Raw genomic sequence first — 12,750 nt, forward strand, 5'->3', positions numbered from 1 at the left:
GTATTTTCTGTTGAATGGCGGCACAAGGAGCTTAACTCGTTCGTTCTTTGGCTTTTATGGAGTAAGTTTGTCCCCCCTCCCCCAGATTCACCAGACTGAATGGTAAAAACAAACTAATAAAAGTATGTTTAACACACACACAGGACACGAATGCGAATGTGGACACGGATATAGAAAGTGGTAAAGGAGTGACAGGGATGGGAATGACAGGGAAAACTAATGGCTAACAAGCATCAGGAGAGAACCAACTAGTTGATGGTGATAATAAAGATGATAGTGAAGACAGTGGACAGTGTCCAAGAGGGGGATCATCATTTAGAGGTGTCACTTACGATTCAATCCCTGCATGGACATGGATGACAATTCAGCTGATGATAATGATGACGACGATGACTGCGACTGTGACGGCGACTGCTGCTGCTGTTGCTGCTGAAGGAGCAAGGACATTGCTGAAACATTCTCCAGTGGTGGGAACATGGTCGATGACATATTAAGTACATCTTGGTATCTGCTTCTCGTTTGCGTTGCGAATAATGCTGGCAATGATGATGCGGGCGAAGATGTTGTTGATGTCGTCGTCGATGTTGTTGTGCCTGTTGTTGTTGGCACATTTGATTCACTCGCATCCATTCCTGGACTGAGCACTGCTCCCATTGCTGTTGTACTCGATATTGGTCTGCTTGTTGTTGCTGTTGGATACTTGTCATGCATCGGCAAATCAGTGTAAAGCTGTGGATTCGTTTGTTCCTGCATTAGACAATAGTCAACGCATTGATACACGGCCAAATCGAGTTCGGGCTCCTCGGGACACTCCCTACTTGGACAGGGAGACCACCAAACCTTTAAGTTTAAAAGAAATGCATACAAGTTACGTTGACTTTCGAATATTTCCCTTTTTTATGTTTTTTAATTTACTATATGCTTTTAACAGACTTTGACTTTACCATTTAGTTGCCATCTTAGTCAAGCCAACAACTAAGAAATATTTGAGTTGGACAATATAATTCCCTGTATCATTTTTTTTAATCAGTTATCAGTTCCTGTCCAGATCTATTTTTTATTAAGCAAATAATTCTAAATTGTATAAATTATTTTGAGTATATTTACAGATATTCTAATTTATTTATAATCTCAATATAATTTTTATCAACATCGTCTTATAATTTGGACTAACTATCGTAGAAATCTTTCATGTTTCTCGATCAACTGACACATAAAAAAACACTAATATATCAGAAAAATAGTAGGCCCAAAAATGTTCTAGGAGCACTGTCAACTGGCAATCTGTAAAATTTTACTAGATTTCGTAGTTGTCATGTAAATGTGATACGGTCAAGTTGTATTAAAAGTTTTATAATTAAAAAGAAAACTCAAAATGTCTTTATTTTTCGATAATATGTGGATTTACCAGTTGAGGGATTGGATAAGCTCTCCTTTGGGTATTGTGGTGTTGTCCTGCATTTTGGGATATATTGCCTATATTCACGCACGACGGGAGCATCCGACCTATGATGATGAGGACTACGAGAAGGAGGGACATGTCATGTTGCCAGCTCCACTGCGAAACCTGAAGCTGACTAGAGAAGAGCTGAAGACTTACGATTCGCAGAATCCCAATGGAAGATATTTGGTGTGTTTGCAGAACAAGATATACGATGTGTCCTGTTCCCCAGAGGACTTTGGGCCCAATGGCTGCCATAAGGAATTGACAGGCACCGATATCATGTGGTACATCAAAAAGACATTACGCTATGAGCCACGTACTTTCGATGAATATGTCGAAGAATTTGAGAAAAGACTCGAGGATCGTTTCTTTGTAGCGGGTGTGCTGTTAGAAGACAAACAGCAAAAGAAGGAGGAGGAGAAGGAGAAGGAAAAGGAGAAGGAGACTCCAGCTGGAGATGCTCGTTCAGCAAACTCCTCAGACTCTGGTTGGGATACAGTCAACGAATCCAGCATTGAGGCTGACTTCGAAGAGGTCCAAAGTGAGGAGGACAGAGATGAGGAGCAAATAACGAAAGTTGAGGACCTTGAAGAGACGCTCATGTGGACAAAGGCAGATAAGCCAATATTGGTTGAATAGAGCTGTCCTTAATCGATTAATTATGCCTGATGTGGGACTATCCCATCTTGACCAGGACAGCACTTAGCCTATAATTTGAACCACACTAAATAATACAGACACATAAATAAATAGCTCTGTTCGGATTTAATTTATCTGCAAGCACAGTTTTGTGAGTTGTTCGTTCTGATTGCCCCATGTTGCATGGCAACATATTTGTTGTTTTGTTTGTATACCTTTTATCTATGTGTACACTTGGAAAAATTTGTCATCATAAAATAATCGCACCTTAATTGGACTTATACCGTTTCGTTCTTAAAATTTTAAAATTTCCGTTTACTAAAAATCTTGAACTAAGTATGAATCGGTCTTAAATTTAGAATTCTGACTTCCCATTCCTATGGCAGCTTTGCGAAATAGTCGTCTGATTTTAACCAAACTCAGTCAGAATATATAAGATCATGGCAAATATATAATCCGTTAGCCTCGTTGCGATTATTTTGTGCTTAAAGTAGTTTTGTTTAAGATTGAAAGGAAGCTAAAAACGAGAAAGTTTCTTACTAAAAAGAAGTACTCTTTGGGATATTTGTTTTTTATTATCGCACCTTAGAATTCACAACTGGTTATAGCGACGCAAATATGACGTTAAGCTTGGATCGCTGGTAAAATCAGCACCTATTCCGAAAGGTCGCTTACCAACAAAATACACCATTATTAAATGGTATTTAATTTTGGTATTTGCTTTATTTTAGTACACATACTTGAGTGTGTTTTAAAATTAAAATTAATTATTTATGACAATGTTTTGTACTATAAACAAGTACATTTTGGATTTAGTTCAAGATATTTGTGTACTTACAGTATGCTTAGAATTTTTTCAGACTTGAATTTAAGCCAAACCGGACTTAAAGTATCCCCGACAAAGTCTCATTTTAAGATTTTCGTACTTGCGAAAACCAAACTTAAAAAAAAGATTTTTGCTCTCTACTTTAGAAATTTTGAACTAAGACAGCTTTTAAGATCGTTTGTACTTGAAATTTGCCTGTTTAACTACGGGAATCTTGATTTTTTTTTCTGAGTGTATATATATACATATATATATGTTCGTGTACATGCATATATCCATTACCAATTTTAATGTGAATTCAATAAGGTCAGAGGCAAGTGGGGAGCTGTGCAGACTCGTCCAGCAGCAACGCCTGTAATAATAAAATGGTAATTTCCGTTGCCACCACAATAACAACAATAACAACAACATCGACTGCATATAAATTTATGCCAAACGGCAACCAAACTTGGCTATAATGGCGTAAAATAGCAAACCAACAGGCACGACCAAGGACCAAGTCAAGGCACGACACGGTACAGCAAGGACCAGCATCAGAAGAAGAAGAAGTAGAACGAACGAACGAACATAAATGGTATCCCAGCCATTTCTCTTACTGCCTGGCAGGAGATTGGTAGAGCACTTAATAACCATATATGCCCATGCAGTACCCTACACTCGACAAACATATCTCATATGATCAAATTTAATGCAGCTAATTTAGATCTATATGACATGATTTATTTAATCAGTTTAATTAAAAATATATTGCAGTTATTGGCATTCGACATATATATAATATTTAAATATTCAACAAACCAAAAAAATAGTATGTATTCATTTAAAAAAAAAAAAACTAAAATGTTATTAATCTTTAGTTACTATTACAAAAAGATAAAATTGCCTTTTAATGGCAATAGTTATGACTGAAGAATTCAATTATATAATAATGACAATTCTGTCTAGGATCTTGTGATTTCTTTTTTAAAAAAACGAAATAATTTTGTTGTTGTTGATTTTTGTTAAATTATCTTGTTGTTCTGGCTGACTTATTGATCAGATCAACAATCAAATTGGAAAACAAAAACATTAAGTCATATAGGGATTTAACCTATAAAAATTCAATTTTTTTGTGTGATGATTGATTGAATGAATAAGTGATTGACGCTGTACAAAAACTGTGATTTTCACGTATTTTCAATTGTTGGTCACATGTAAGAAAACTTTTAAGCTAAACACCTTGAAATCGCTTTCAAAATTATAGAGTAAAAAGTTGTTTCCAACATAGTCAAATAATTGAAAAACTATTTTGAAACATTTCGCAATTAAATACATGAGTAGCTCTCAAAAATACACACTTAAAGTAGTTTAATATTCTCTCCATTTATTTTATTAACATATATAATTTTTAGAGGTACTTTGTTATGTTTTCAAATCTATTTAAATTAATTATTTTTTTTTAATTGCAAGCTTGATTTTAAAACAGTTTGCAAACATGATGAAAAATCAGCGTCTTCAGATTAGTTTGTTAAAAGTTGGGCATTTTTAAACTAAATAATTCTTTAGCTGAAACCGAAAGAAAAAAGCCAACTTTGATCTTAAGGGTAAGGGTATTTAACATTTGTTGTTTGCCAACTGAATCTTGTTACGTTTCATAGTTGTTAGTGTTGCTGCAGCTATTTTAATGGTGTTATTGTATTTTATGTGCACATCATAAATACAAATTCAATACACGGTACCCTTTGCATGTCCGTGTTCACATCCGCATCCGTGTCCGTGTCCGTGTCCATGTCCGTGTCCACTCGACTATAGTGTCTAGTGTCCAATGGATGAGTGGAGGGTTAAGGAAAGGGGGGGAATGCGGATCGGATTGTGCTTACTTCAGAATGCAAGATACTTTTGCGCAAATTCTCATTTGGAGAGGCAACTGACGATGGTAGAGGACCAAAACGAGGCCTTTCACACGCGGCAGCTCCATTGCGTTTCATTACGACTCCTCTAACGGCAAATGGGGGGATTTACAGTCACACAATTTCGTTGTTCCATCTGTAAGTGCGTGCGTGTGTGTGTGTGTGTTGTTAGTGTAGCTTAAGTGCTACAAAACGACACAAAGATAAATGTACGTGATACACACACATGCCAAGCTGACGTGCACTTCCATTTTAAGTGGATTTTTCGGCATTGCCGCCATGTTTAGAAAGTTCCACTCCACTTTCACCATTTCGCCCTTCGTCTACTCTTTCGATTGTCTATGTTTTAGTCGTTGCGAGATGACTCTAATGCGTTTCATTTCTTGTTAGCTGTCAAGAGCGCTTCTATTTTCGATTTGCATTTTCAATAGGAAAAGTGCCTCAACTTGGTTTTACCATAATATCTTGTGTGTCTCAATAAAGCCAGCAAATATTTCTCTGTCTGGATATTGAGCTGTTGCACGTGTGCTTCCATAATTCGATTTATGTTAAACTCATCTCAGCTGCATCTGAAGCTCAGCACTATTTGCCACTCCAATTTGTTTGCTGCCTTCAGGAAGGTGTGAGTGCCACATTTCTAACCTGGGCTAAGCACTTTGAGTTTCTGCTTCGGTTGCTTAGCCAGCTTTAGCTGCTACTAGATGAATTCGAGCACAAAGTCAATTGCTGCTGCTTCTGAAGTTTGTCCAATGGTCGTACATCTTTAACGATGTCGTTCAGGAGCCAAAGCTGAAGCTGTAAGTTGCTCTTGACTCCCACAAGACTCTTAGACGGTCAACAGCATTTCCATTTAATCGGATTTTGATAGCAATCATTAAAAAGTAAATAAACAAATTCCCACCGGAGAAAAAAATTTGTGATGATTTATTTATCACCTATTAAATAACATATAATTTAAGACTTTGCAAGCTGTCGTAAGGTTAATCAAGTATATTCTTTACATATTAACATTTTGTGGATGTATTAAATTTAAATGCAGAATAAATTCATGAGCAGAACAAAGTCATGACATTTTAAAATTGGTCAGACTTTGGAACTAGTAACTTTATTTATTTATTTTTTCAGTTTCTAAGGCGTGTAGCTAATTATTATATACAAACAGCATTAATCAAGAAGTTCCTGTCTGAGCTGGCCAGTTTATGTTTTCAACAAAACAATATTAAATACGAGTGTACTTTGGAATTTATAGTACGAGTACCTAAAAATAATTTTGAAGAAATTTCCAGCTGGGTGGTTGAATTTCCCAATATATTTATATCTTTTTAGCTGCGAGCTGCGAAGATGACTTAAAAGTAACTTGGGCATAAATTGCTGTATATTTTCTACGTCAGTTGTGTGTTTTTTTCAATATTTGCAAGTCGCGAATTAACTAATATGTCTGTTTGTTTATTTATTATTTTTTATCAATGGGGCACACTTAACTTTTTATTAAAAATTTCACACTGTCCACGCATTCTGATGTTCCTTGCCACAATCTGTTGCAGGCCTTAATACGACTTATTTATTCAACATTTGCTGACCTTTTTGGGAAGCTCTTTGGCCTTGTCTGGCATTGTCGGGATCGCTCGTAATGTCAAGCAAGAGCTTCGACGGAATTTCAATGACAATCCAGTACTGAAATTTTTATTACAGCCAAGTCCAAATGCATAAATGGCAGCAACAGCCGGACAAACAACAAAGGCAACATCAATAAATAACAACATCAAGTATAATTTCTGCACTCATAAGCATAAAATACGAAGAATGCATAAAAATGAGAAAATTGAAGGCAACGAAAGAAAATTTTGTCATCGATGTGGCACCAGCAATATTTGTCCTTTCATTGAGAATGAATCTGAGGCAAAGGAGACGTGCAACATTGGACAGTTATTTGCTTTATTTCAATGATTTTACATGGTACAAATTTATGTGTGCATGCAAAACTTGAACTGAAAGTGGCAGAAGAAGCAGCAGCACACACAGAGAAACATATTCATGCAACACAATGGGGCACACAGGCACAAGGGTGAAGCACAGACATGTTGTCTGCCGCATACATTGCGTATACGTAACCAGAAGTAAATACTAGACATGTACGAGTGTACGAGTGAGTGTGTGTGTGAGTGTGTGTGACTGATATTGCGTTTGTGTGCGCGTCAACGTGTGGCACGATGCTGGGCTCACAGCAATTTACAGAGAGTTGCCACACTCTTAAAACATTGCTCTCTTTCGCGCGCTCTCTGACTTCAGCTTCTTCTTTCTCTCTCGCTCTCTCTATCGCTAACAGTAGTTGAATCTCGCTACGCATTAATAGGGAGGGGAAGCACACACACACACACATTCATATATCAAGAGAGCGAGACGGAGAGAAAGAGAGGGGGGGATAGAAAGCACGAGACTTTCACACACTTTAGAGCCTTGGTGTTGTGTGCGTTTTATGACTCTATGTGTGTGTGGGCGCGTGTCTGAGTGTGTGTTGTATGTGGCAGCATTATGGCGCCTCAAATAAAAGCCGGCTTTTATGTAGCTTCTTCTTGTCGCAGCGCCGTTTCGCAAATAGAGACATGCGAATCCGACTGCGAATGCGAATGCGGAATATGAAAGTCCACTCACAGTCAGAGATGCGCGTGCCACAATTGAATACGTGTGCAGTGCCCCGTTTTGAGTCAAGCAAACATGCCCCCAACTAATGTTCAGTGAAAAAGTCTTGACATTTGTTATCTGTGACATGAAATACCTTTCACCATTACAACATATTGACGATTGAACTATGTTTACTAATGATTACACATTAAGATTGCTAGTTTTAATTGAGATTTTTGAGAATTCTTAGTTTTATCAAATATGCTGCACTTTTTAAACATTTAAAATAATTCTAGGAACACCGAAATTAAAAAAAAAAACTGTGAAAATCAAAGCTTATTAGAGACAACAAACTAATTTAGAAAAAATTTAATTAGCAAATAAAATTAGAAAACTAAAACAAATATTTAAAGATATATGAAACTAAAATTTGTTTAATTATAAAAACATTACATTTTTTTCTACTTTATCTTCATTTTTTTGACAAATGGCACAAATCCTCTAAAAAATGGAACCAGATCTATAATTTTTTTTAGCACCATATGTACACATATTTAGAATCATCTAATAACGATAGATTAAAATGCTGTTTTTTATTTTTATTTTATTTCATAAGCACTATGATATAAAATTATATATAAATATTTGTAATGAAGATTTGTTTGTTTTTGTAATTCTCTCAAAAGTATTCTATATTAGTATATCAAACGGCTGTATACATGAGTACAGGTTTTTGTAGAATTGCATTTAGAAGTGCTTAATGAGGGCTAATTCAAAATTATTCATGTATTATCTTATGTAAGGCTCGATCTCTCAGCCTGATTGGACTGACTTACTGCATGATTGGCACAGTAAATGAAACCCCCCTGGTGGTAAATATGTGGCTCTAGATTTGTCAGAATTTAACGTATTGCAATTCGGGCTATATTTTCTTTGTTCTTAATCTTGAAATAGGGAATAATAGATACGGGGTCATGCAAATTGGCCAAATAAACTACGATTATATTTACTAAATTCTATTAGTGTAATTGAAAACTGCTTATACAACAGAAATGGTTGAAGTGCTCATATTGTATTTAATTTAATTAAATAAATCCATTTCAACTTATAATGTATAACTTATAACTTTATGAAAATTCCATATGTGTATGACTTTTATATTAAAAACTACACATAAGCTGTAAGTTGTCAAAGTTATGTCCCTTTGCGACTTACATACATCTTAATTTTAATGGAATATTATAGTTATTTGTTAAAATTTAAGCACTTCTTACAATTGAAAACTAATTATATAATTTGCCTGTCGACAACTTAACTTGGCCAAACTCCTTTCAAAGTCATAATCAACGATGCAGCTAAGTGCATCGAAGCAACAATAATAAAGCAAAACAACATTTAAGGCAACGTGCAACAGCTGTCGTTACGGACTTGGTTGCAAGTTGGTTGCACTTGCAACAAATGTGAGAGCCTTTAATCTGAAATCGATATGCGTATCTTTAGCACATCTTAAGCTGTATCTTATTTATATTGAAGCTTTCACAGTTTTGTCTGCGATCAGTGTAATTAAAGAAAGTTACTTATGCTTCGATATGTTTTCTAGTCGGAGTCATTCAAAATGAATACTTACCTCAATGTCGCCGCTATCCGGATGTCGTAGTACAAATGCCGATGGAACAACTCCGGGTATCTCCTGTTGCGGTATAAAGAGCAGCGAGTGATGGAAAATTGCATTTAGCAAGAGACTCATCACAACGACGGGTTTGTATTTGCCAAATTTGTCAACGAGAAAACCTGCAGAGTTCCGAGCAAAAATATAAGTAGAAAAATAAGTGTATACCAAGTTAGAGCTCTAAGTAAACGTTGTTCTGATGTGTACGATGTGTATAAATATATGTATCTGTATTTCTGCAACTGCAGTTGTATCTTTAGCTGTAGTTGTATCTCTATCAGTGGCTTGACAAAAGTGCCACATTACGTACGCCAGCTTTATCAAATAAGATGACTACAAGATGGTCCTCACCATTGACAAAGTTGCACACAATTCTGTTTCATTTCTAAATAGACAAGACGAAGGGATAGGGGAGAGGTCATGGGTCAGATTAAGCAACTTCCAAGTTTATTTCTTACTGCAATTGAAAGTTTTGCTTGTGAGCATTTGGTTTAAAATTTAAAACTCTGTCTAGTTGTGATGTCAAGAAGTTTGCGTCGTAATATGATGAGAAAGATTTGCTAGGAAGTTTATTAAATATTCAACTGAATTTTCTGTGAAAATTGAATTCTTGACTTTTCAAAAGATTTTTTTTTTTTAATATTTTGTAATTATTTTTCATGGTATCTTATCTTCTATCTCCTAACTAATGTTGTAAGATTCGCTTTCGATAAAACACTTATTTTTATTAACTTTCAATTAACTTTCGTTACGAACATTTTTAAAACAGTGAACTCTCATTAATGTATAAAACTTTAAAACACACATGAAATCTTAATGTGATTTTTTCCTTAACTGCATTTGTCAGCTCACCATTGTGTCATGCCTTTTTATTATTTTATTTCCCTTATAAAATTGTGCAACAAAAATAAAAAGAATTTTTATGGTCATTTAAACTATAAGTAAATTTAATTATTTTCACACTCATCCGTGCGCCCCAAAAAAGTATGCTATAAAAAATATTCGAATGAAAAGCCACAACAACCCAGCTGCCAGAGATAAAAGTACTTTTAGGCAGTTTGCGAGACTATTTGATATCCTGTACACAGAAAAAGATTAAAACTACTTATTATTAATACATAAATTATATATATTGATTTTAAATATTAGAAGCGTGTTTCTATCTGATCGAAATAAAAAATATGTACAGTGTGCATACGCATTTTTAAATTGTACATACAGGGTATACAAAAAAAGAAAATACTGACCATAAAATAAAAAAAAAAATTGCTACTGCTCGGTGAGTATATAAATAATCGTACATATATACACAACAAAATATATATATAAATTTTCATATATTCAGTTCAGTTATAAATGTCTGTGTGTACTGGAGCTTTAGTTAGTGTTGTTTTTTTTTCTAGTGGTCGTGTTTGTTTGACAAACAGACAGAGCCACAAAAGCTGTGACAGGAAAATAAAATAAGGTAGATATGCGTTGGCATTGGCAGCCTTGGCAAAAAAAAAAACAAAAACGTTGGCAAAATATGAGGTGCAGAAGCAACAGCTGCAAATTGCAACAAAATAATTCAAATATTTCGATAGTCAAATAGATAGCTGTCAATTGATTAAATTTCACATAAAATGTTGCAGCTTAAATTATTTAAAATGCATTAATAATCCATAAAGTTGTAAAGTGTAAATTCAATCGTTCCTCTATTAATTCTTCTCTCTGTAACTTTTCGTCTCTGCTTTACATAATATTTAAAAAACGAAATCATGTCTCAATGAATTTAATGAAGTCATTTATTAAGTTGACAGTTACAATTGGGTTGCAATCGATTCACTCACCTGTTATCGGTGGGCTGAGAAATGTCGTAAAAGGCAATGCCAGATAGATAATCGCAATCTCTTCCACTGTCAATCCAATCGATTGCATGTGTATCGTCAAATACGGCAACAATGATGAAGTGGCTGGAAAATAAGAGTAAACAGCAATTAATCGGTTGTGAATAATATTTATATACTAACATGGAATACATAAAATGATTTGAATACTTAGATATTTGTTTAAATGAATATAACTGAAATTACTAATAAATAAATTGAAATTTGGGCAATAATAAATTAATTGAGTGTAGAAATACATTTTATATTCTTCTATCAAGATAAGTCTTTTGTCAACTTAAAGGTTCTCCTTCTAAAACAAAGTATTTAGTATTTTTAATTAATACAATAATTAAGTGTAGCTGTATATTTATATTTTTTTAATTGAGATAAGTCTTTTGTAAGTTAGAAAATTTTAATTTTAAAATCGAGAAATTATCAACTTTTTCATAATTTTAATATCGTCTAATTTTTTTGTAGAAATAAATTTGAACTGAAGATATAAAAATAAAGTTTATGTCAAATTTAAATTTATAATAAAATTATTAATTAATTAAATTATTAATAAAGAAAATGCACATCTTTATTTTAGAAAATCTGATATCTGGACTGAAAGTTAATGTCAGCTTAACTCGTCATCAATTGTCGATGATAAGACTGCTCGACAGCGCACTGATAACTATAACTAAGCTGTCCAAATGTCATAGAGTGGACAATCTGTAAAGGTAGCGTGTGATTTTTCCCCTAGACAAACTGAGATTATTAATGCAACTCAATCAGCTCGTTCAGTTGGATTGTGCCTTAAAAGCTATTTAAAGCGCATTACAGTTGTCCCAAACGACAGAGTTATCTGTCTCTCTCTCTCTCTCTCTCTCTCTCCCCCTCTCTCTCTCTCTCTCTCTCTCACACACACACACTATCTTTCTCTCTGTTTGTCGCAGTCCGATGAGAAGCTTGGCATTAATAAATTATAAGCATTCAAAACGAGTGGCATGTGTCACAGTTGCAATTCTTGCTGTTGCAGCAAAATGACGCAAATAATGATGGCAAAAATGTGCAAAGGGAAAACCGAAAAAAGAGAAAACCCCTGACAAGCGATTGCAGCTGTTCCTGTGGCTGACAAACCACGACACTCAGTCCTCCATCCTCAGTGCTCAATCCACTATCCACGATGGCCGTAGCCGCATCCTTGACCAATTGCAGTACAAACATCGTCGGATACGTGAATTGGCAGCGAATGCGGCTTGCCGTAAATGCAAATTGATGTTAAAGTGCATTCATCACATTTTTCACTCTGCTTAAGTTCGCTTGTCGTTGTCGCTTCACGCTTTTCATTTTCCACATTTTCATTTCGCCTTTAACGTATTTTCTTTATGCATTCCCACAGATAATTAACAATAATATGCAACACATGTGTTTGCTTTCGTTGCCCCCAAGTATGCGTATTTTTTTATAAATATATATACATATATATTTACATACATATTAAAGTGTGTGTGCGTGTGTGTGTGTATTACTCATTGCAATAACAATTAATTGCTTTACGGCCTGTGTCTGTCTGTGTGTTTACGCCTGCAAGTTGACACAACGCACGGAAACGGAAATGCACGCATGTCAGGGCTGCATTGCATGACAGCCATTGTTGCCACCCTATTGTTGTTGTTGCCCTCTCTTCTCCTCCCCCTTATTGTAATTTTTAATACACGCCAATCTCTCTTTCTCTTTCTCTCTGTCTTCACCTCTGCAATCCTATTACTTTAATATGTTTATTAATAACTGCATGGCAAATAGAATTA

The 12,750-nt window shown here is 34.9% G+C and overlaps 2 protein-coding genes across 3 annotated transcripts in view; one reads left to right on the forward strand and one right to left on the reverse strand.

The window, feature by feature from the left end:
* LOC117780724 overlaps nt 1–12,750 on the reverse strand; it is a 29,635-nt gene that overhangs the window by 12,044 nt on the left and 4,841 nt on the right. Inside the window, exons 3-5 of the mRNA XM_034617359.1 lie at nt 10,919–11,041; nt 9,048–9,211; nt 333–840 (exon numbers count right to left, since the gene is read on the reverse strand). Of these exons, the coding sequence (XP_034473250.1) occupies nt 333–840; nt 9,048–9,211; nt 10,919–11,041 (795 nt within the window). The remainder of the gene's footprint in view (nt 1–332; nt 841–9,047; nt 9,212–10,918; nt 11,042–12,750) is intronic.
* LOC117780725 (membrane steroid-binding protein 2) lies at nt 1,255–2,213 on the forward strand. 2 transcript variants are annotated; one of them, XM_034617361.1, is made up of 2 exons: nt 1,256–1,842; nt 1,900–2,213. In XM_034617361.1, the coding sequence occupies exons 1-2, from the start codon at nt 1,376–1,378 to the stop codon at nt 2,081–2,083; spliced, it is 651 nt and encodes a 216-aa protein (XP_034473252.1). In that variant the 5' UTR covers nt 1,256–1,375; the 3' UTR covers nt 2,084–2,213. The 2 variants fall into 2 exon arrangements, with proteins under 2 accessions (XP_034473251.1, XP_034473252.1); XM_034617360.1 differs by having other exon boundaries at nt 1,255–2,213.

The sequence above is a fragment of the Drosophila innubila genome (assembly GCF_004354385.1).
Source record: "Drosophila innubila isolate TH190305 chromosome 2L unlocalized genomic scaffold, UK_Dinn_1.0 4_B_2L, whole genome shotgun sequence".
NCBI classification, from domain to species: domain Eukaryota; kingdom Metazoa; phylum Arthropoda; class Insecta; order Diptera; family Drosophilidae; genus Drosophila; species Drosophila innubila.

Bases quoted from the DNA above. Each gene is read 5' to 3' on its own strand.
- LOC117780725 (XM_034617360.1), top strand. From the start codon at position 1,376: ATGTCTTTATTTTTCGATAATATGTGGATTTACCAGTTGAGGGATTGG.